General features: G+C 31.3%; 1 protein-coding gene across 1 annotated transcript in view; it reads right to left on the bottom strand.

Moving 5' to 3' along the window:
* The window catches only part of LOC132741826 (oxysterol-binding protein-related protein 11-like), a 43665-nt gene extending 21205 nt beyond the window's left edge, over positions 1-22460 (bottom strand). Inside the window, 13 exon segments of the mRNA XM_060730087.1 lie at positions 167-247; positions 1213-1254; positions 2014-2134; positions 3291-3436; positions 5820-5837; positions 6811-6828; positions 8162-8182; positions 9406-9485; positions 11002-11083; positions 11641-11688; positions 12439-12547; positions 13831-13865; positions 22325-22460. Coding sequence (XP_060586070.1) covers positions 167-247; positions 1213-1254; positions 2014-2134; positions 3291-3436; positions 5820-5837; positions 6811-6828; positions 8162-8182; positions 9406-9485; positions 11002-11083; positions 11641-11688; positions 12439-12547; positions 13831-13865; positions 22325-22429 — 906 coding nt within the window. The 5' untranslated portion in view covers positions 22430-22460.
* Between the last annotated feature and the right edge of the window lie 1009 nt (positions 22461-23469).

A 23469-nucleotide genomic window follows, 5' to 3' on the forward strand; every position in this document is an offset into this window, starting at 1 on the left:
CAAAGTTATCCTACATCTCTATGTACCTTTATTGAAGTCGAACACCACTTAATGTGATATTTTTTTGCTTATTTTCTAATTACAACCAGTGAAGTGAAAAAGTGAATGTGCACATAAGAAACAGTGTTATAAATGATAAAACGTTACAAGAGTAATGTGACTTTACCTGTCTCTGCTGTAACATGGTAAGACATTGACCGAGACACTGGAGGGTGGCAGAGGTTGTGGCTTTTATCAACAACATATCCTGAAACATCCCAGAAATATCACTATAATAATTATATAAGCAGCATTTTAATGAAAATATGAGCCATGCATGGGTTATACAGCGTACCTTCTAAAATTCAGATCTACCAAAGCTTAAAAAATTTCCCAATTTAAATATAATTTTCTAGGTTCTAAAATTTCTTCTCCTGTTTCAGTAATTCATACTTCTGAATTCTGGAACTTTTTTCGTCTGAATGGCAGATATTTTTTTTTGGGAGTAAAATTTACTTCCAATATCTGGAAATTTAATTTTAAGGTGCAAATAATGATAATATTTAACTCCCAATTAGTGACTATTCATTTTGACACTAATCATCACATCTTGTCAATCATGGGAAGTCTTATATTAAACTGTAAACTTAGACAGCAGTAAATAAACTAAGTTTCTTTGTTGTCTGGTTTTTATGACAATTTTTATCCCATTTTTGCTCATCTTTTTTTTTGGTTATGTCTCTGCAGTTAGTCCACCAAACAGGCTTTCCTAGAAAACTAACCAGTAATTTGCCATTCTCCGCAAGTGAAAACCGACATGATTTCTGGATAACCACTGGGGGATAAATAGATGACTTGCTAAGGGGAAATTCTGCCTTGCCAAAGATTTTCCCTCTTTGTGTTATTTAAGACACAAGTAGGCAACTGTGATGAACCACTTGCCATCAATAAGCTAGCATAATAACTTCATCATCTGAAAGAATTCAAACTTCCTTGTTGGACCCAAACAACTGTGGGAGGTAGGAGGAGGATGGAGGGAGGGTGCAAAAGATTTAAAGTCTCAATTTTTTTAACCGGAGGTATTTCATCATCATCATCATCACCATCATCCCGTCATTGTGATTACATCTTCAGTAATGATATCAATTTATCATCACAATCTAACGTTGTCTCATAATTTTAGGATATTGCTGAAATTACCAAGTTACTTATTTTAAATACAAATATACTTACAGTGTCTAAACTGTTTATTGCTTGTCCTGACTGAGGTAATGCCTGTAAAATAAATGTTTATGAAATTTTGTATATTTTGTGATGTAACTTAGGGTTTTACTTATATTGAGATAGGATAACCTATGAACCTATACTATAATATTTATAAAGATTTTTGACAGACTATAATATAATGGCCCCGATATTATATTCCAGCAACAACAGTTCATAAACTGCCAATAATCTTTATAACTCATTTATGATACAGCAAACAAACAAAAATTGAACTACTTTATAAATTGACAGCAGCTGTGTATATAGTTGTCAGTTTTTAAAAACATCATGATTATACAATGAATAGTTCAAGTTACAAATGTGCAGTATTATAAATTAGATTGTATCATGAACTGGAGAGGTACATTCAGCTACCTTGATATACTAATTGACCAAATGCCATTCTTTTGAAGGCCAAAGAGATAGCTTTCTTAACTTTTGTAAACTGGTTACAAACAACATGTACTATACTGCTTTCTTCGTATTATCAACATATTATTATATAATATTATAAAATCTCAGCTTACAAAAATTATCAAACCAACATGGTGCAGTAAAAGAAAAACTTTTCAATAAAGTCTGTTCGAGAAGTCGACTCAAAACAATAACCAACCTTAAACAATAGTAACACAATTTACTTGAAAAAAATTAATATAACATCCCGCAGAACAAAGACCAATTCAACTTTATTTCTGAAGTTGCCCTTTTTACAAAGGTAAAAATGTTGTTTAGATTTGATTCATGAAATCATTTTTTTAAGATACATACACTGATTTTTTCCGTAAGACCAGTTGAGTAGTCCTCAGCCTCCATCATGTATTCTTTTACTTCCTTGAATGGATCTATGGTGTGTGGGTGTGCCATAGGAGCCTTTGTTACCGACATTGACCTAGATAAAATACACGTTATGCAAAAGTAAGAGGGTTGTTGCGGTTAGTGTCATAACAAGTAGTGTGAAAACTTGAGAACCGAAGTTCCATAGGCCTTACATTCAACATAATGAAATAAGAGCAATGGGTTTTTTAATATCAATGTAAGGTTAATATTCAGAATTACATGCGTATGTATAAAAAGTTAATGTAAATTGCTACAGATAATGTTTTAATAAAAAATTAAAAAAACCCGTTAAAGCTTCAAGGTGCACTACTGGTAACAATAAATAAGTAATATGTTGCGCTTATTTTCCAAGCTGTAACTGTAGAAGTTTATTTGTACCCCAAGATTAGCTGGGAAAAAACCCAAAATATTCTTGATTCCAGAGTATGTCTATTCTCTACAGTATATGACAGATACTTCAAGCTTTAATCAAAAACTTCAAAATTGCCCATTCATCAAATTTTGAACAATAATATTTTTTTTTCTATATATAACATGTTGATCACAGTATTCAAATATCAAGTTTTCAGTAAAAACTTCCAAACTGCTTATTCAACAAATTTGATTTTAAAGAACAGATTTTTAAATGCATTGTATATATTACTAATGAATGCTGATGCATGTTAACATTAAACCTTTGTCAGAACAAAAAGTGAAAAGCTTTTGCCACCAGTATAGAGTAAAGCCAGCCTGCACATCCTTGCTGTTTTACCAGGGAACATAATAACTGTTGGTAGCTAAATTTTTTGTATTTTGATATTGAAATCCCTTTAATATGTCTATTAATTTGAATATGGGAATGTATAAACTATGTTGGGAGGCTGCATTCCTTATTACTTGTCAAATTATTTCTATTCTTATAAAAACTGCCTGTTCTTTTAATGACATTTTGTAATCATACTATGATTACCTGTTTAAAACATAACATATCTTCTCTGTTTGTATTCAAAAGAGACTGTATGGTAATTATTAGTTGTTATTTTTTCAAATATCAAATTTGAGCATAATATATCTTTAAATATATCTTTGAATGGACTGTTCAAAATTCATAGGAGGGCAAATTCATCACATAAATTTAGCAGGTTAGGGGTTGAAGGACGATTATAAACCCAACATTTCCCATTGCCACTCCTGATGTTTTCAATTTTCTATAGTTTCCTTTTACCTACCTTGCATTTGTTTGAGGAATATTTTCATTTGAACCGTGGCTGACTTTCTTTGTCCTCTGTGAATGAGATGCGGCTGAGGCCCCACTAGGACTCTGTGTGCTGGTAGTTGATGCGGACCTAACCTCACGATGCCCAGGAGGCATGTTCTAAAAATAGAATAAAAATGTCAAAGGTTATCAACTCTTCGAAATGGCAGCAAAATGGCGAACTTTCCTTGGCACTTTTGTTTAGGAAAAACTGAAAATTAGCTTTAATTTACTGCTTATCTATTCTAATTCTATTTTTTGTACAACACTTTGAACTTTACAATCTTCTATGATCTAAATATATGTATATGATTGAAATAAAAACACATTGAACTGCAACCACAAAATACTTACTATCAACTAAACATGAATTATCACCAATTTTTTTTTTCATTCATAAAAAATAAATAAATAAATGAAAGTATTCATGTTAAGTTTAGGCAAAACTGAAGAATAACTAGTCAAGCATGCAACAGATCACATTCCTAATTAGAATTTATATGAGCAAACCAGTCTACAAAATAGCAAATTGATAAACCAGTCTACAAAATAGCAGATTAATTAACCAGTCTATAAGATAGCAGATCTGTAAACAAGTCTGAGTGAAGCAACAAGCATAACTACTAGTAACTACATGTAGTTTGCAATTTTGGATCACAGAGCCAAAAACAAAAAAAAATCTATTATTGAAAATTTTAATAATAAAAAATCTGAAATTTACTAATTTAAAATCTGAACACTTATTTAACTCTGCTCATATTAACTTAAACAAATATTTGAAAGTTAAAAACTTGAAGAATATAGTTTATAAAAAAAAAATATTGAAAGTTACAAAGCTAAAGAAACCTTTTGAGTTAAAAAATTAACAAATATAAATGCAAGTTAATATTTGCTCAAATATTGTCAGCTTAATTAAAAGTCAACAAATATCATAAGTTAATAAGTTAATGGAATAATAAAATTAGGTTAAAACACTTTATTAAAAGCTGCTAATTTTAAGGATTGAATTAATTATGGTAAAATTTTAACTATAAAATGAAACTTCATTAAGAAAATGAACAAATTATTTAAAATCACAATGAATATCTTATAAGTAAGTTAAAAGTTAAAAAATATGTTGCATACAAAGATTAACAAGATTCGTATGTTAAAATGTTAACAATTATAAAGACAGTCTATTTAAGACTACTTTGGGCATTATCATATCAATCTTTACATTTCAAGTTAAACAAAAGCACCCCATGTGATGTTAACGCTCATCTGTTAAGTCCAACCAATTTTGACAAAAATTCTAAGATGAAAAGGGGAATTACTCCAAAATAAAGTTTTCACAAATATGCCCCTTGTCTTACAACTGCACCTTGTCATGATAAGCAAGTATTTCAAGTCTCAAGTTAATAACTTTTAATGTTTAAATAAAAGGCTACATTAAAGTTTTTGCATGAAGTTGACAACAAGGATTAAGCAGCCATCTTGATAGCTTGACTTATTCTTTGTTTCAGACAAGGATAATTACTGGTTATATATAGTACTATTATCCATTCACAATACAAAAACTAGTTTTTATATATTTACAAAAAGTAGAGGATTAATGAATCAGTACATCATTCTGCAAAACCAGGTCTATAATTCAGTGTGCTTCATTTCTTAAAAGTTGCTTGTTTGTTTTTTTGGTCTTTACGCTGATTTTACCACATTTTTGGTCATATCTTGCCGCTGATCCATCTAACCAGCTTTACTGCATAACTTCCCAATAATTACCTATTTCTCGGCAAGTTACCGACTTAACTTATCCCATGTGTATTCTGAATGAGGATGAGAAGTAAGTAACAAATGACCATTGAACTCATTGTCCGCGATCAACTGTCATGGAAAATATTGCCACGCCTAATTCTTCAAATGTAAACAAAAAGCACTTGTTGGTTGTTCTAAGTGTTCTGTAGAAGCAAAGCTACAATCAAGTGAAAATACCTCTTCAAGTGTTCACAAAAATAAATCACGAAAACACACAAATTTTACATTCATACTACTGTATGCCCTATTTCAAAGTTATTACATCAAAACTGGTCATACATGACCAAAAAATGTTACAGAATGAGGCTTAGTCAATCATATGACATCATCACAATGATTTCATAAAAAAATCTTTGTAAATCATAAGATCATGTTTGATAATTTTTTCATTGTACAGTACAAGACACTTTAGGAAGTTTGGCATGGAAAGTTAAGGTCATTAAGCGGTCAAGGTCATAGGTATTCAGGTCCATTTATATAAAGACAAAGTCCTAATCTTGAGATATACTGAGACTTATAAAAGCCCATATACAAAACCATGTTAACACATTCCACGTAATGTACACACAAAAAATATCTGTGTCTCAAAACCAACATAACACATTTCTCTAGCCACCATTTTTTTAATTAAAAAATCCAAATTGCTGGCAGAAAAGCACACCAAATTATAGCAAGAAAATGAATAACATATAAATATTATTTCACCTACCCATTTATGCCTTTCAGGCTATAAAAAATATCAGATATATATCATAATGTAAGGTCACAATTAAATGAATTTCTAGATTGAATACAACCCAAAATAAAAGACTTAGTCTATAATCTATGCAATAATGCTATAAAAAGTCAAAAACAGCTTTAATATTTCAGCAAAGAACATCCTGGCTTATAAGTTAAAGGAATAAAAAAGATAAGTTAATTAAAATAAAAAAGAAATTTTAATTTTGAAATCTAGAAACCCAATAGTTACAGTGATATTACATTATCCAACATGGCTCAGACAATGACATCTTAAATATGCCAAGCTCCATATTTTGGTACTTTTTTATGTGCTACCGTATTCTTCCTTTTAAAACCCATTCAATGCTGGTGTCAAAGAGTAATTAATTTAGTCAACAGTATAGAGCCAGGCCAGTCTGTGCACTTTTGTAAGGTTCTTTACTGTCAGCTGAACTAATTTCAATTTCATCTTGATAACCCTAAAACTAATAATGGACAGTTCTAAAAATAGATTCCAGGCAAGTCCATTTAAGAAATTCAGCTTCCACTATTCTCAGTGATTAACAGTAAGGAAAAGGGGGAAATAACTCTGCAAAAAAGGAAACTCATAGTAATTGGACCTATGCCCATCATGTAAGATAATCACAGAGAACAACTGTGTAAAGTTTCAATCCATTCCCCTCAGAAGTTTTAGAGATACCAACTTGTATGCAAAAACTTCACCAAAGTGTGACCCCTTAACCAAAGTGTGACCGCTTAACCAAAGTGTGACCACTTAACCAAAGTGTGACTGAGAGGCTGAAGCCTACACTTTGGCTGATGCAGTGGTGAGTACAATAGCTCCACCTTTTTTTAAATAGTCAAGCTTAAAACCAGGAAATTTTATTTTTTATATAACAAACTTTATACGCCAGAAACTGGCTATCATTTAAGATACCATGTTTGAATCTGAGCCTTGTCATCAAGTTGAAATACTATACCTTCTGCTTCCTTTTCTTCTAAACAAAGTACAATAGCAAAACGTATATAAAAACATTTCATACAACAACATTCAATGTCAGAAAAATTACGATGCAAGCGATAAAAAGCAAACAAACAAAAAAGCTTGTTTTTCATTGATGTCAGGCAATTAGGAAAATATGTCATTGCTTCTAAAAATCATCAAAATCAATTCAATGGTGATTACTTTTATGGAAAGCAAATATTAAAAAGAGATTTACTTTAAAGGAACTTCACTAAGGTTTGAAAGCCTTAAAACGCTTTAAAATTCTTACTTAGATCAACTTGGTAACTTTAGACGAAAAATATGCTAGAGTAAAATTAAAAATAGATTTTTTTTAGTGCTATTCTTAGTCGAAAAGCATTTAAATGTTAAAAAATTTAGGATTTTTATGCAAAAAAAAATTATGATTATGGAATAATGTAGTGAAGGAACGACCTAAAATTTTGTATAAAAGTCATTGACCTTGACCTTATGCACATCTAATTGTACACAAATATTGTAAAAAATATTTTCAAAAATCTCAATAAAGTCCCTTTAACAACTTAAGTAATTTTCATAATAAACAACAACTATATGCAAAGAGAAAATGAAAGTTCAAAGCTATGAAAAAATAAAACAAGCCAAAAATAAAAAACAAAACAATTACAAAAATAATATAAATGTGTTCTGCCAACTGCATTCAAAAATTGTCAGCCAATGACTAATTTTGGCATCCAAAACAGGCTTAATATAGATCTGCTCTGCCCTATTGACAAAACTTTTGAAAAATTTCTACAAATAGCATCTTGAAAAAAAACTCACAAATATTAAGAAGATTTCACAAAAGAAGCTCTTTTTGCAGACTTTCTTTTTTTAATGAAAAGCACACTTAGTACATGTGTTGTCTTCTGAACAGAGGTGACTGTTTTATAAAGTTTTTGATAAATTTTCACAAGTCAAGACTGAATATTCTCACTGAAACAGCATTGGCTTTTGTGAAAAAGGGAAAACAAAACAAAATCACTAGCTGTTATCAAGCCCTGATTAAAAAGCAAATCATTTATCGAACTGAAGTCATTAAGTCAAATATTTCAGGAAAAAAAGGTTAAAGTTCATTAAACTGCTAAACTCATATTAATAATTCTGAAACATCTTTTTTCTTCTATTTAAAAGTTATTAATAACCTATATGCACTTTGTGTGCATTAATAAAAGCATAGAGAATGATGCTCAACATTATGCAATGCTTTGACAGGGGAGACAACAGATGTGGAAACTAATAAAGTGCGGTAGTAAAGTTTTCTCCCTTGGTGAGAATTATAGATAAAGCTATTACAATAGTTGACTTACCATACTTTCTAAGTCAATGCTCTTAATAAGAATAAGTCACCACATATATATATTCATGAAAGATTATATTCAACTTTGAAAATCAATATTCAATTTTTAATAATGTACACAAATTTTTTCAGTAAACAAAAATTCTAAATTCCGCTTTTTTAATAACAATTGTTCTGAATAGAAAAATTAAAGTATGTTTTTTTTGTAATTATACATTTACTAAATGTGACTATGTATTCAAAAGCACCAATCTTATTTGATTTGTGTACATAACATATTATAAGAATCTTACATCAGCTGCCCAGTACAGACCAGAATATCTAGCATGAGCGTTAACAAGGCTCTGTGGAGTTTCTACTTAACAGTTACCCGAGAGTTAGACATTCCTGTCTTTGATGAAACGAAAGCGATTGTTTCTTTCTTTTTCTTGCGTATCACATATACGTCATATTAAGGAAGGAAATTACATTAATCAATATTTTCGATTGGTACTTTTGTCTTATAGGAGCATAAGAATTTACAACTTTGTTCATTATGTCAAAAAATTGCCATCTAAAGTTTGCAATTCATTCATAAACAGCGCTCGGGAATGATGTCATTTATGGCACCCAACTTGTCTTACACAGAGGTATAAGACCGTTTTTTTTTTAAAGCACTTGTGTAAACACAAAATATCCTATCTGATATTTAGGAAAAGTTTGCACATAGTACTAATTTTAACTATTTTCATATCATTTGCGAAACCGAATAAAGTTTATGTACATGTATATCATCACATTAAAAATTCTTTATCTTCAGGGGTTTGATAGCAAAACAATAGCTTGGATATTGCAGGATTTCACTAAGTTCACAGAGGGGTATCATTCAGTCAAACTTGATGAGTTATGGCTTTAATTAATGCCTAAAATTATGACTTTAAGAACATATGGGACATTTCAAATAAAAGAACCTCTGTTGTTCTGCAGATATATTTTGCAAATTTAACCTTAACCCGGAATTTTCGAAAAATTACAACGGGCCATAATCCTGTAAAAATTAACCCTAACATAGTTATGGACCTTGGAACATTAGCTAAAATTATGGTCCTAAAGATACTTGCCAAGTTTAAAACAAATAAATTTATAAGTCCTTATAATATTTAATTCCATGCAAAACCCTAAAACCCCCAAAAATACCAGGTATAAGGTATCATATACAAAAAAAGGTTTTTGCAAGATTTATAGTTATCTGTCAACAGATTTGAAAATAATTACCTGTGCCATATAGGATGCATGGTGTTCAGAAGTAGCTCTCAATCTATCCACCCACTGTTGTCTTTCTTTAGCATCACTTGCTGTTGTTAGAAATAAGAAATGAGAAATAAACATGCTATCAATTAAGCAGATTCTTAAAGGAACTCTCCACTGAGGTCAAAATGTCTAAAATGTTGTAAAATTTGAACTTCCTCATTAGATCAGCTTGGACACTTAAAAGATATGCACAAGATAGTAAAAATGTATACTAAGAAATCAATTGAAAATCTTTCAAGTTGTACTAATCATAGCCCTATTTCAGTAAAAAGCATTGCAAAGCTGGTAAGAAAATAGGTAACAAACTATTTATTATTATTATTATTACTTTTATGTTACATCAGGGCACAAATGGTCTGATTGTCTTCATTTTATCTGTAGTTTCAAAGCTCACATGTTGTGAAAGTACTCGTTTTTTTCTCCATAAAAAATTGGAAAGTAGCCAAATAAATATATGCGTATTATGGATGGTTTGACATGAAATCAATAATAAAATCAAGTTTATAAATTGTATTATATTATGTTACCCTATTTTCTTACCAGGTTTTTCATAGATTTCAAGCTAAATTATACAAGAAGAGTTCAACAAACAAGCAGTTATTCATGATATTTAAAAATCCATATATCCCAAACAGTTATTTTATCGCTAAACAAAATCTCAGTTTGGAGTTCAGATTTGAGGCATTTTATCCAGAGGGCATAGCCTGAGTGATATGTTGATGCACATCCCACAAGAAACAGTGATTATATCAAGCGATAAAATCACAGATTTTGATATATCATTTTGATTCTAATACGACATCAACAAATAAGTGCAGCCATACCTGATATTAAGCTAGATTGCGCAGGGTTTGTTTCAGTACTTATTTTCAGCATTGTCACATGTCTAATGGTTACGTCACATGTCTAAATGATCTGTGCCATGACAAAACCAACACAATGCGTTTGCTACCAGCATGGATCCAGACCAGCCTGCGCATCAACGCAGTCTGATCAGGATCCATGCTGTTCGCTTGCAAACCATATTACAAGTACAGAAACTGAAAGTGAACATCATGGATTCTGATCAGACTGCTTGGATGCGCAGACTTGTCTGGATCCATGCTGATCACTAACACCCTATGTTGGTTTTGTCATGGCGCAGCTCAAATGTTTAACCTCATCAGTGATTTTATTGCATAATAACACACACTTTCAGTCCTTCTGTGTTCAATAGGGAAAAATGGGGGTTGTAATGTACCATATTAATCAAACTATATAGTAGAAACATCCATTTGCCCCTCACCTCTGTGGGTTCGAATCCCCGACTGGGACTTTGGATTCTTTCATGTTAGGAAGCTATCCAGCTAGATTACGGAACGTCGGTGGTTCTACTCAGGTGCCCATTAGTGCCTGATATAATGTACGAAAGGGCACCTGAGGTCTTCCCCCACCAGTAAAGCTGGAACGTCGCGATATGACCTATACTGTGTTGATGTGACGTAAAACTCAAAACAAACAAACAAAATATAGTAGAAACATTACAAAACACTGCTCTAGAAGTTTAAAACTGTCCGCTACCTCTAAGTTTGTAGACTTCCCCATTCGTTGCGCTAACAACAAAAGTTTGAGAATCCTCTTCCGAAGGTGCTATAACTGCTGCCTGAAATATAGAAGCAAAATAACATTTTTACCAGATCACATTTTGAGCAATAACATGTTCCTAGTATGACATTTTGAGCAGACGACAGTTTTCCTAGTACGACATTTTGAGCAGACGATAGTTTTCCTAGTATGAAATTTTAAACAGACGACAGTTTTCCTAGTATGAAATTTTAAGCAGACGACAGTTTTCCTAGTATGACATTTTAAGCAGACGATAGTTTTCCTGGTATGACATTTTAAGCACACGATAGTTTTCCTAGTATGAAATTTTAAACAGACGACAGTTTTCCTAGACTGACATTTTAAGCACTCAAAATGTAAATATCTAAACATTTCTTACAATGTGAATAATTTTACATTGTATTTATTTTTCTGAAGTTTTATCAGTTTTATGGGTATGGCTTTAAGGAAATGACTTTTCTAAAAAAAATATCTGAAAATAAATATAAATAACTTTATTCATTTCTCTTAAGTTTGAAATTTTGAAGAATCATTTCTCCCATCTGGAGGGGTTTGGCTTTAAGGAAATGACTTTATATAATCAACTATACATACAGCCAGGTAGATGGAGCCTCTTGCCCTGTGTTTCTTATGTTCCTCTTTCTGAAAAACATCAAGTTTGAAATACTCAATGACATGTGAAAGGTTCACAGGAGATTGCAAGGTTAAATTCAATGACCCAATACGAGAAATTAGTATATGGTCAAATAAAATAATCATACATACACAGTAGAGTAATTTGTTTACTGAGTTCTTAACCATCAAAAACCAAAAGTGACTAGGCTATGCAACCAGAACAGATCCAGGCCAGCCTGCACATCTGTACAGTCTAGCCATGCTCCATGCATAATTTATACTGACAAATATTAAATTTTCATCTTGAAATACCCAAAATCAATAATTGGAATGTTCCAAAAAACAGAAGCTGGACAAATTCATTTTTAAACTCAGTATGTCAAGGGTTAAATAATGAAATGGATGATTAGTAAAATTAGAGAAATACATAGTATCAAACTATCAATATTTGTATCTTGAAAGATGTGCCCAATGTCCCTTTGGCAAAACTTTAACCATGCCTTTAGTGTAGAGCATGTTCATGTGGCATAAATCTCCGTGACACAACCAGATGTACATCTTTTTGATATTGTATCATATTATCCTTTATGACATGTCCAGATGTACCGTACTGCTATGGTACATGGTTTTGATACTGTATTGTGTATTTCAGTCAACAGCCTAGAATTAGTGAATTACTATTACATTGTATAAAGTAAATGTGATCATCAAAATGAGTAATTAACGGTTTTACATGTACATGAATTTGTTAAAATTTTCAATCATAACGGTACTTACCTCAAAATATTCAAGCAGGCCTGATTCAGGATCAAGTATAAACCAGCGGGGTAACCATCCCTTCATAACATTGGTAAACTTTGTCAGCTGTCCTTCTAACGGACGCCATCTGTAAAGTCAGAATGTATAAGATGCATATATAATATGAAAGCCTTTAAAAAGCTAAATATAATTATGCAAGCAATAACAGTTTTCAATGTCGGAGGAATGGTGATAGATCCGCGCAGTCTGATCAGGATCCATGCTGTTCGCTATCAGTTTCTCTACTTGTTATAGGGTTTGTAAGCGAACAGCATGGATCCTGATCAGACAGCGCGGATGAGCAGGCTGGTCTGGATCCATGCTGGTCGCAAACGCTTTACGTTGGTTTTTGTCGTGACGCGGCTCAATTATTTTCAGAGTCAGTCATCCAGCAGGACTAGTAAATTCTACATCCAATATGCGGGCAACATTTTTCTACTTGTCCTGCTTCAAGTTCTCTTAAATTCTACTCGTAATTACTAGCAGACTAGTGGTATTTTTTTTCTCTTGTATGGGCTTCTTCAAATTTTTTTCTCTGACAGGACTGGTGGAAAACATGAAATTGTCATGGATTCCAAATTCCAATATGCCCCCCTATGCCTTACTAGAAATGTGTCAGTAGGACATGACTGCTCCCATATTCCCATGCTCCCATATTCCACTGTTTTGTCAGTCTACAGACTGACAGAGTGACAGAAGCACAGGCAATGGCAAATCAGTATATCCCCCATTTGTGGGGGAATAAAAGACATAAAGGTACAGTGTAACCCAATAGTCTAAAATACCATAATAAATAGTCAAACATACAAAAATGATACAATGATAATAACATAACTTCTAGGTTAAAATGTACAATGAATTTCCTACATATATCATGTTATGAAAGAGAAGTTATGTCAAACATTAAGTGGGCACAACTCACAGTGAATAAATAATTGTTCTTAAGCATGTCATATATATGCATATCATTTGATTGTAATTTCAAAGCAGCAGACCTCCAGGTACAATTGCTTACTTTCATGACAATTTTGAAAATGTATTTCAAAGTAATATATCATAAATATTATTATTAAACTGAAGAAAGAAAATAATTTACACAAACATCACATTCAGCTCATGTAAATAACCAAAAAGATGTCCAAATATGCAAAAATACCCCTTACTAGTATGTAAGTAACACTGAAGAAATATGGTGGAATAGAAAACTGCAAAATCGAATTGAAATCTGTCATTAATCGCACATACCATGGAAATTATAACTTTATCCTGAATTTTTTTACTTTTATTCAAATCTCTGAACAACTTTCTCAAGTTTGATTTTCTTGAAATATTTTGGCTTGCAGCTTTAAAAAATTTAAATTAAATACTTACGTTTTACTTTTAGCATCTTCCTTCATATCAAATTCCTAAAGAAAGAAAAAAAAGTATATGAAGCAAGACAGGGAAATATATACCCTAATGAAAATTTGTTTGGGTAATCAAAAATAAACTTTCAAATATGAAAGACACCCATTCATAAAACTTCATCATAAATATTTTATCTTAAATAGCATTAGAAAACCTTACGTGACATTATGCTCATTTTTTCAATGTCAAGTAGAGCTGAATTGCATATATACATGTATATTTAAAAAGACTGACTATTATAATTGACATTGACCAATAATTGATAGAAATAATGTAATTGATAATAACTACATCTGCCTAAAATATTAAGACTGCCCCACTCTTTTCATGACTTGAACGTCAACAACAATGCATGCTGACGGATATTAAATAATTTATAGAATTTTCTATGAGTCATGTGTGACCAAGACAAAATCTAAGTGTCAGTTCAGCAGTACGTACAAAAAGTTTTAATTTTAGATCACTTCACATGTGTGTTGACAAAACGTGACCTTGTAAACATTGGGGGATTCCGTCCTTGTGTGCATGCGCAAAAATACTTACAAATGAGGTGTTAGAGGGCACCTGTTTACAGATAAGTGGGCAATGCGATGAAAACCTGTTTAATTTTCAGAATTTTGATCTACATTTCTATATATTAAATAATTTTATGACCTTAATGAGTTAAATATAATGCACATAAGCATTTTATTGCATGTGAAGGTGTTGGGGTAATAGTACCAGGAACTAGATTTTGGTCTACGCTCTATGTACTAAATGACATCTATTTACCTCTTGGAAATGGTCTCTTAAACAATTTTGAATGAAAAATAGGTCTGATACATCAATATTGTTTAATTATTATAATTATAGTAGGTTATATTTTTTGAACAGGAACTACTTCTCTTCATACAAAATAATGGATAATTTTGGTACCCCATATAAGGCCTAATATTTTACTAAGGGTTGTTCTATGTTTATAACATAATGTGATTTCAATAATTTGTGTGACCATCCGAATATTGAATGATGTGTAACAGCAAGTTTTTGGTGAGTGAGCGTCAGCATAATAGAAAATAATGTCTAAGTAACTATGATTTTTGTATGGGAACTGCTCTCATGCCAGTACAGTTGTATACAAAAGTTACATATAAAGTTGTACATTGTTTCATCATAAGGTAGTTCCTGTGTGTTCCTTTAATACATGAATAAATTGACCAATATACTTCATACCAAATTTTCCAAAATTTAACTGTAACTAGCACTAACCAAACTGTGAGTAGATGTCCTGTGCAAACAATCAAACAAGACATTTGTACAGTAGCCCAACTAATTGTAAGTTGTGGGTACGTTACGATACCGAAATCAACTTGATTTCGGTAAAGTTACCGAAATCAACTTTTCATTACCGAAATCAACTCGTAAAAACCAAACTAGTTAAAATATTGCTATTATTTCTTCATTATTTGATGAAAAATAATGAAATAGACTTTCAGTTAAAAGATCTATTGAAAATATTTTATTTTAATGATGTTATTAACAAAAATGTAATTATTGAGTTACTTCCCTTTGTTCTAAACAACCCGTTATGTTTTTAGCATTACCGAAATCAGCTGTGAAGTTTAAATTATGTATATAATTAGTAGATAATAGATTAGATAACTCTAGTAGAGCTCTATTTTATAGACATATTTCTGTTTTTAAGTTTCAACCATATCTAAATATTATCAATGTTGAACGGTTTTGTAAAGATCTCACTAGGTTAAGAGTATCATCTCATAGACTGCACATAGAATCAGGTAGATGAACCGGAAAAGCGTTCAGTAGCATCTGATCAATCACACATTTCGCCGCTTATATCGGGTATTGGGATGGCATCCCCTGGCTCGAACAGCTATCAAACAAGTCCGCAGACTGCCAGTACACCATATATGGGCCAATACTTCCCTCCGCACTTACAACTGTTACATGGCACGGTGATACCACCACTGAGTACTCCCGGTAGCACCGGGCCACCAACCTCGCCGACAACTCCATCTACAGTTCCAAATACATTTGAGCAACCATGGTACGATTCTATGATGTCAAAATTGACCTCTATAGAGACCCACCAAAAATCTATAGAAACTAAGCTTTCAAAATTAGATAAACTTGAATCTGAAATGTGTAAAATATCGCAGAAAATCTCGTCAGTTGAAACACGTGTATTATCACTTGAAACAAAAGTAACTGATACCAATAGTCGTCTCACGGAAATGGAGGTAAGCAGAAATTTTGATACGCAGGTATGTGATGAGTTGAGCAATAAACACAAACAACTTGAAAAACTCTTGAAAGCCGAAAAAGATGAAAATGCTGCACTGGCTAAAACTGTTGAAAAATTAAAATTAGAGAATAAAAGTATGTCTGATGATATAGTAGATGTTACATCTAGGCTTATGAGGGATAACCTCCTTTTCTTTAATTTTGACGAGGAAAAGTCACGTGATGATCGCAGAACGGAGGACTGTAAAATCAAAATTATCAATTTTTGTACATCTAAGCTCGGTATTAATGATGCTGAAACTAGATTCAAAATCGACCGAGCCCATCGAATTGGAAAATTTGACCCTAAAAAATCTCGGCCGATAGTCGTGAAGTTTAATTATTATGGCGACAAAATGGAAGTAAAACAGAAAGCGCGGGATAATCTTGATGGCAAACAATATCGCATAAGTGACCAATTCCCGAAAGCTATTCAAGAACGACGGAAAATACTTATTCCCTACCTAATTCAAGCTAGGCAAAATAATAAAGAGGCAGTTCTTTCATATGACACTCTATACATCGAGAATCGCGCTTACACGGCTGACAGCCTACCGCCAGGTCCAGCACCGACACAAGCGCCACGGTGGCAGCAAGGCAAACACGTGAATATGCGCACCGTGGACAACAGTAAGAGGGACTCAAGCCCGCGAGCGTCGTCTGGCATACAGAATGCTCGCCGTGAAGCGGATATGCAGCCGGACGAGCAAGCTATGACCCATGAATAGGAAGCAGATGAGAAGCAGCTAAAATTTCTTCTTTGGAATGTGCAAGGAATTTGTAAAAAACTGAATGATAGTGACTTTATCAATTTTCTAAACAAATATGACATTATCATTACTACTGAAACCTGGAATTCTAAAATATCAAATATTAGCATAGATCACTTTGAAAGTTTTTCGTGTCCGCGGCCTAAATATAATAAAAGGGCAAAGCGTTACAGCGGTGGTATAATTATATTTTATAAAGAGAAACTATCAGATCATATTGAGTTAATGAGCTTAAACGATAAAGGTGTGATATGGTTTAAACTGAAAAAATCTTATTTTGGTACTTTGAATGACATTTATGTTTGTAGTTGTTATATTCCGCCCGAAGACTCAAATGTGTATAAGAATAGGGATTCACCATTGTTTGATTTTGACTTCTTTGAGTTAATAGCTGACGATATACGTCATTATAGACAATTAGGTAATGTCATGTTGACCGGTGACCTAAACTCTAGAGTAGGTCAAAGGTCAGATGTTGTGAATGATATTAACCTTGACCGCTATATTGATATGCCCTTGAGTGATAACGTCTCGGTAAATCTACCGGTACGATCATCATTGGATCACCATTTAAATAGCTTTGGTAATAAATTGCTAAGCCTATGTAAGGAAAATAGTTTATATATATTGAATGGTCGATTAGAACCAGGAAAATTTACTTGCTATAATACAATACGTAACAATAGGGCCGCTAGCGTGGTCGATTATGTTATTACTGATATAGATGTATTTTCTTTGATCGATTGTATGAAAGTACATGATTTATCCGAATTTTCGGATCATTGTTCAATATCGTTTAATCTCAATTATATGCATATGGAAACACAAGTAGTTAATTTTAATTCATTTAACAAAATTGTATGGGAAAATTGTGATATTAATAAATTGAATACAGTTTTGAATGATAAAAGGGCTATATTCGAGGAAATAACTAATAAACTCATGTTGAATGAATCTGATATAAATACCTGTATTTATGACTTTTCTAATATTGTGTTTGATATTTCATTTCAGCTTCAAGGTAAAACTTGTTCGCTGAAGCGTACAATTAGACCAAATGTTAAGCGGTCACCATGGTTTAATAACGAATGCAAAGCTAGTAAAATTGAGTTTTATAGATGTAAAAGACTATTTAGCGAAAGTCCAACTGATGTACATAGACATTTATTTTTGAATGCACGTAAACAATTTTGTAATGTAAAAAAATCGCTAAAAGGAATTATTTTGATAGAGAAAAACGAACTTTGTCGGATCTTAGCAAAAGTAGCTCTAGAAAATTTTGGAAGTATATACGTAAATATAATAATAGATGTAATAGAAAAGGAAATGATATTAGTCTAGATGATTTTATTAACCATTTTCGTAATATTTCGAACACACAACACGAGAGTACTTTTAATGATGATGATTATGGTGTTAGAGATGAAGCACTTTACATAGACAGTCTTGATTGTCCTTTCTCCTTAAATGAGGTAAAGGAAACCATTTCCAGTTTAAATCGTTTTAAAAGCAGTGATATTGATGGAAATGTAGCAGATTTTTTTATTGATTCAAACGAATTTATTGCACCATATCTTGTCAAAATTTTTAATGTTATTTATGATAAAGGTGAATATCCTGAGGCATGGAGTAAAGGAGCAATTGTTCCAATTCATAAAAAGGGTGATTATACTGACCCTGCTAATTATAGAGGGATAACTCTTGTAAATGTTGTTGCTAAGATATTTTCGCTTGTATTACGTAATCGTATTAATAAATTTTGTGAAAATGAAAATGTATTGAATGACAGCCAATTTGGGTTCAGAGATAAGCGTAGTACTGCTGATTGTATTTTTCTTTTGCATGCGATAATTCAGAAGGTTTTGTTAAATAAGTGTAAACTCTATTGTGCCTTTATTGACTACGAGAAAGCTTTCGATACTGTAATACACGAGGCTTTATGGATAAAATTAGTACAGTCTGGAATTAGCTGCAAAATTATTAAAATGATAAAAGCGATTTATGAAAATGTTAAGTCGTGTATAAAAAATCATGATAATAGCTCGAATGCTCAATTCTTTGATATCTCACTCGGACTGAAACAAGGGGAACCACTCTCGCCCCTTCTTTTTATTTTATTTGTAAATGATATATCTTCTTGTATTAATTTCTCACAACTTTCCTAATGATGATATAAATTTATTGTCAATGTACATGTTATTGTTTGCTGACGACATTGCACTATTTACTACCAATCCTGACAGTCTACAACTCCAACTCAACCAGGTATATGAGTATTCACGAAAATGGGGTTTGAAAATTAATGTAGATAAAACCAAAATATGTATTTTTGAAAAGAGAAAATCTAGACATAACTATACCTGGTTTGTTGATAATGAGCCTATTGAAATAGTTGATTCATTTTGTTATCTTGGTATACAATTCTTTTATACTGGTTCTATGGTTAATGCTGTAAAAACTTTAAGCGACCAAGCTCTGAAGGCATATAACAATTTGTTGTCTGTGTTTAGTAGAATAAAACTAGACATTAAAACTAAATTGTCCCTATTCGACTCTCTCGTTGTTCCAATACTATTGTATGGATCTGAAGTCTGGGGAATATATAACTGCAAAGAAATCGACAAATTGCATCTCCGTTTTTGTAAAATAGTCCTTGGTGTTCGACCTCAGACTTCCAATGCTGCTGTGCTTGGAGAGCTTGGTCGCTTTCCTTTATCTGTTATCTGTAAAGAACGTGCTCTTAAATACTGGTTAAATATAATGAAATATCCAGGGTCATTAGTACATACAATATTTTTGGAACATATGCTTTGTTACCTAATAATACCATGTCTACTTGGTCATCGTCTGTTAAAAAACAACTTGATAGTCTTGGATATAGCTACTTATGGAATTCTCTAAACCTTGATATGAATTATTTGCCAATGTTAAAACAAAGGCTACGTGATCAGTACGTTCAAACATGGAATGATACAATAATGAATCAATCTAAGTTATATAATTATAGAAAATTCAAATGTGAGTTTAAATATGAAAAGTATCTAGATATTGTTACAAATGAGCATCAAAGAAAAGAATTGTCTCGTTTTAGACTCTGTTCCCATCTTCTTGAAATTGAAAGTGGTAGATTTGCAGGTATTGATCGAAACCTACGAACTTGTAAACTTTGTACACTTAATGTTGAATCTGAATATCATTTTTTGTTATGCTGTCCACTCTATAGAAACCTTCGTCGAAAATATAATGTTAATTATTCTTTTCCATGCATTAATAAATTTACTAGATTATTGTCTTCAAGTAATAATAGAACTATTAGGAATATTGCCAAATTTGTATTTTATGCTATGCATTTGAGAAATGAAAAACTTGCAATTATTGCTGCTTCTTAGGTTCTTGTATTATAACTGTATTGTATTTCATGTATTGTATTTATGTTAAATGTAAATTGTATTATCTTGGCCATCCTTTTGTATATTGTAAATGGCCAAAGGTATATTGTATATGCCGATTTGCCAATAAACTGAAACTGATGAACTAAACCAAATAGTACACCTTTAAATGATAGAAAATATTTTTCATGTAATGTCTTAGAAGACGAATACAATTTCATATTAGAATGCAATGTATATAATGATTTAAGAAAAAGTCTTATACCGCCATTTAGCATGTGCACGTGAATGTCGTGCGTAACAGTTTTCTAATCAAATCGTATTTTTAAAAAGCTATGATCGGACTATGATGGAAAAATAAAATACTCTGTAATATGAGTTAAAAATATTTATAAATTTTGTACATGTTAATGTTTTATGAAGAAAAAATATCCAACTTCAACCGAAAGTTTATGATTTTCTATTATAAATTTGAATACAGATATATAATTCGACTGCTCTAAAAATTGTATAATGTATCAGGCAGTAAAATTGGGAAGTTTGTGTCTTTCTTTTATTGAACAGTTAAACTATATATATTAACAAATCGCTAACATATGTTATGGGGACTCTTTATCATAATATTTTTAAATTTTAGTCATTTATTTAAATGTGTATGACGACATAAACAGATTGTTCATTATAATCTTTTATCTTTAACATACACTGTATGCCAACTGTACCTCCTGTCTTAATTACTTCACACCTTTCTTAATACAGTTATACACAACATGTCAAATCGTACAAGTTACAACATTTCATAATTGAAATTTGTCAGTATAAAGTGTTCCATTTTTTCCATCATATAAATATATACCAGTCATTCCATAAATTTATGCTGTTTACAGATATGAAATTAAAATTGATTTTAAATCGATCAACATAAAATCATGACTTAACACTTTTTCAATAAGTAGAATATGTAGTTAAGTATCCGGGACATCAAAAATTGCATACATTTTTGGAACAACTGATATGCAATTTGGTAATAATAATATCAAAGCACCTTGTCTCATATACCGATACGGAAACGTATCGCGATCACCCCTATATGTTAGTTAAAACAGATCTTTTGACAATTTATTCAATATAAAATTATATTTTACCAGCTTAGTAGATCTGAAATATTTATACTATAAAACTATAAAAAAAGTCTTTTGATACATATTATATAGGGATGACTTTATATTAATTAATTAAACAAGATCTATTAAAATGTTTATTTTAACTTTTACAAGCCGATTTCGGTATGGTAACATATATATTTCGGTTCGTGACAAATCAGGGGAGTAATCTTGATATTTAGTTATTTGTTTCTAATTTCATTATAAATAATTATTTCGAACTTATTTTTTGCATGAAAGTCAAACTAAACCTATTGTAATAGATTATAATGAAAAAAATATAATAGAACGCTTAATTATGATTTTACAAGTCGATTTCGGTATTGTAACATATATTTCGGTTCGCGACAAATCAGGGAATAATCTTGATATTTAGTTATTTGTTTCTAATTTCATTATTAATAATTATTTCGAACTGATTTTTTGCATGAAAGTCAAACTTAGCCTATTGTAATATATTATAATGAAAAAAATATAATGAAACGCTTAATTGTGATTTTATAAGTTGATTTCGGTAATGAAAAGTTGATTTCGGTAACTTTACCGAAATCAAGTTGATTTCGGTATCGTAACGTACCGGTAAGTTGTTACCTTAGAACAATACAACACGTCAAAATATTTTGACTAAATTGTTTTAAATACCTTTTATATGTACAGTAGACCTAATTCGTGCGAAAAGTCCGGGATATTCCGAATATATAATGCAGTTATAAATAAATAGATCTATAAGTTATCAACTTCTATATTGATTTTAAAGTTTTAGCAAATTATTCTCAAAATACAAGACTATTTTGCTCATTATTACTATCCCTATTGTTTAAATAGCGATTCTAATTTGAAATGATGTGTTTACTTTCGCTTTCTGCATGACTGCCAAAACCTGAATCCTTTCTGATTCAGAGAGGGAGGCTAAATCGGGAAGTCCAAAGTCCGATTTATTGCTACCGGAAGCTGCCATTATGACTTTTCATTGGTTCTTTAAAGGGAGATAATCCTTCTATAGGTCAAAGAGCACTATTCATTTTAGTTGATGGTCTTTCTGACGTCGATATTTGAGAGACCGGTTTGTATACAATAAAAATAATAAGCATGCAAGAGGCCTTTTTACAGTTGTTGAAGATTTATTTAATTGTTCAAATAGCGGTAAAGTAAGAACTTCTAAATTTGGCTATTTCCATTAGTATCTCAGATTAGCAATAATAATAATAAATACATAAACATATATGTTTACTCAATAGCATGTAACATAGAATGTAACATTTGCTCAAGTTTAAAGATGCTGTATGTTATTATTGAGGTTGTATACCACACTCAAGTGAAATTTTGCATATGTATATAATTATGCTTATAAATCAGTTTTCAAACAGCGAAGAATATGTAAAATATGTACTGCAAATATTTGTGCACATTATATAAAAAATTATGTAATCATTAAAATATATGCATTCATTTCTTATTGAAAAAATTGACTTAGACTTAATAGAAAATAAATTTTTCATTACCTCCCTTTATTTACATGAAATGTTATACTCGGTAATATCTTTATAAATAATGCTTTTTGGAATAAATTTACAAAATTGATAAATTTTACTTTGAGCATCATATTTAAGATATAAAACCATACAAAATTGTGTTATAGGATCTTTAAGATCTTTAAGGATCATAGTTTATTTCGAACAAATTCACATTTATATAAATAGTAAAGTCAGAGACTTTTATTACATCAAGCTCCACGATGAATTAGTTTTTATTGATATATACAATAAGAACTTGAAGTATTTATCAGTCATAATGAAAGACCTTGGAGCCCCATACCATTGGAAAGTGTTTGTTGAATATGTATATGTTTGTCAAATTGAACATACTACCATTTTAGATCACACTAGCGCTTTTCAATCATCCATAGAAATGCTTTACTTTTGAACTTATTAATCATTTAACCCAACTGTAAGCACATTTACTTTATTTATGTTTACTTTGACGTGTCTACATTTATCG

This window comes from Ruditapes philippinarum, unplaced genomic scaffold (genome assembly GCF_026571515.1).
Source record: "Ruditapes philippinarum isolate M1 unplaced genomic scaffold, ASM2657151v2 ctg5794_1_1_1_1, whole genome shotgun sequence".
In the NCBI taxonomy this organism is placed as follows: Eukaryota; Metazoa; Mollusca; class Bivalvia; order Venerida; family Veneridae; genus Ruditapes; species Ruditapes philippinarum.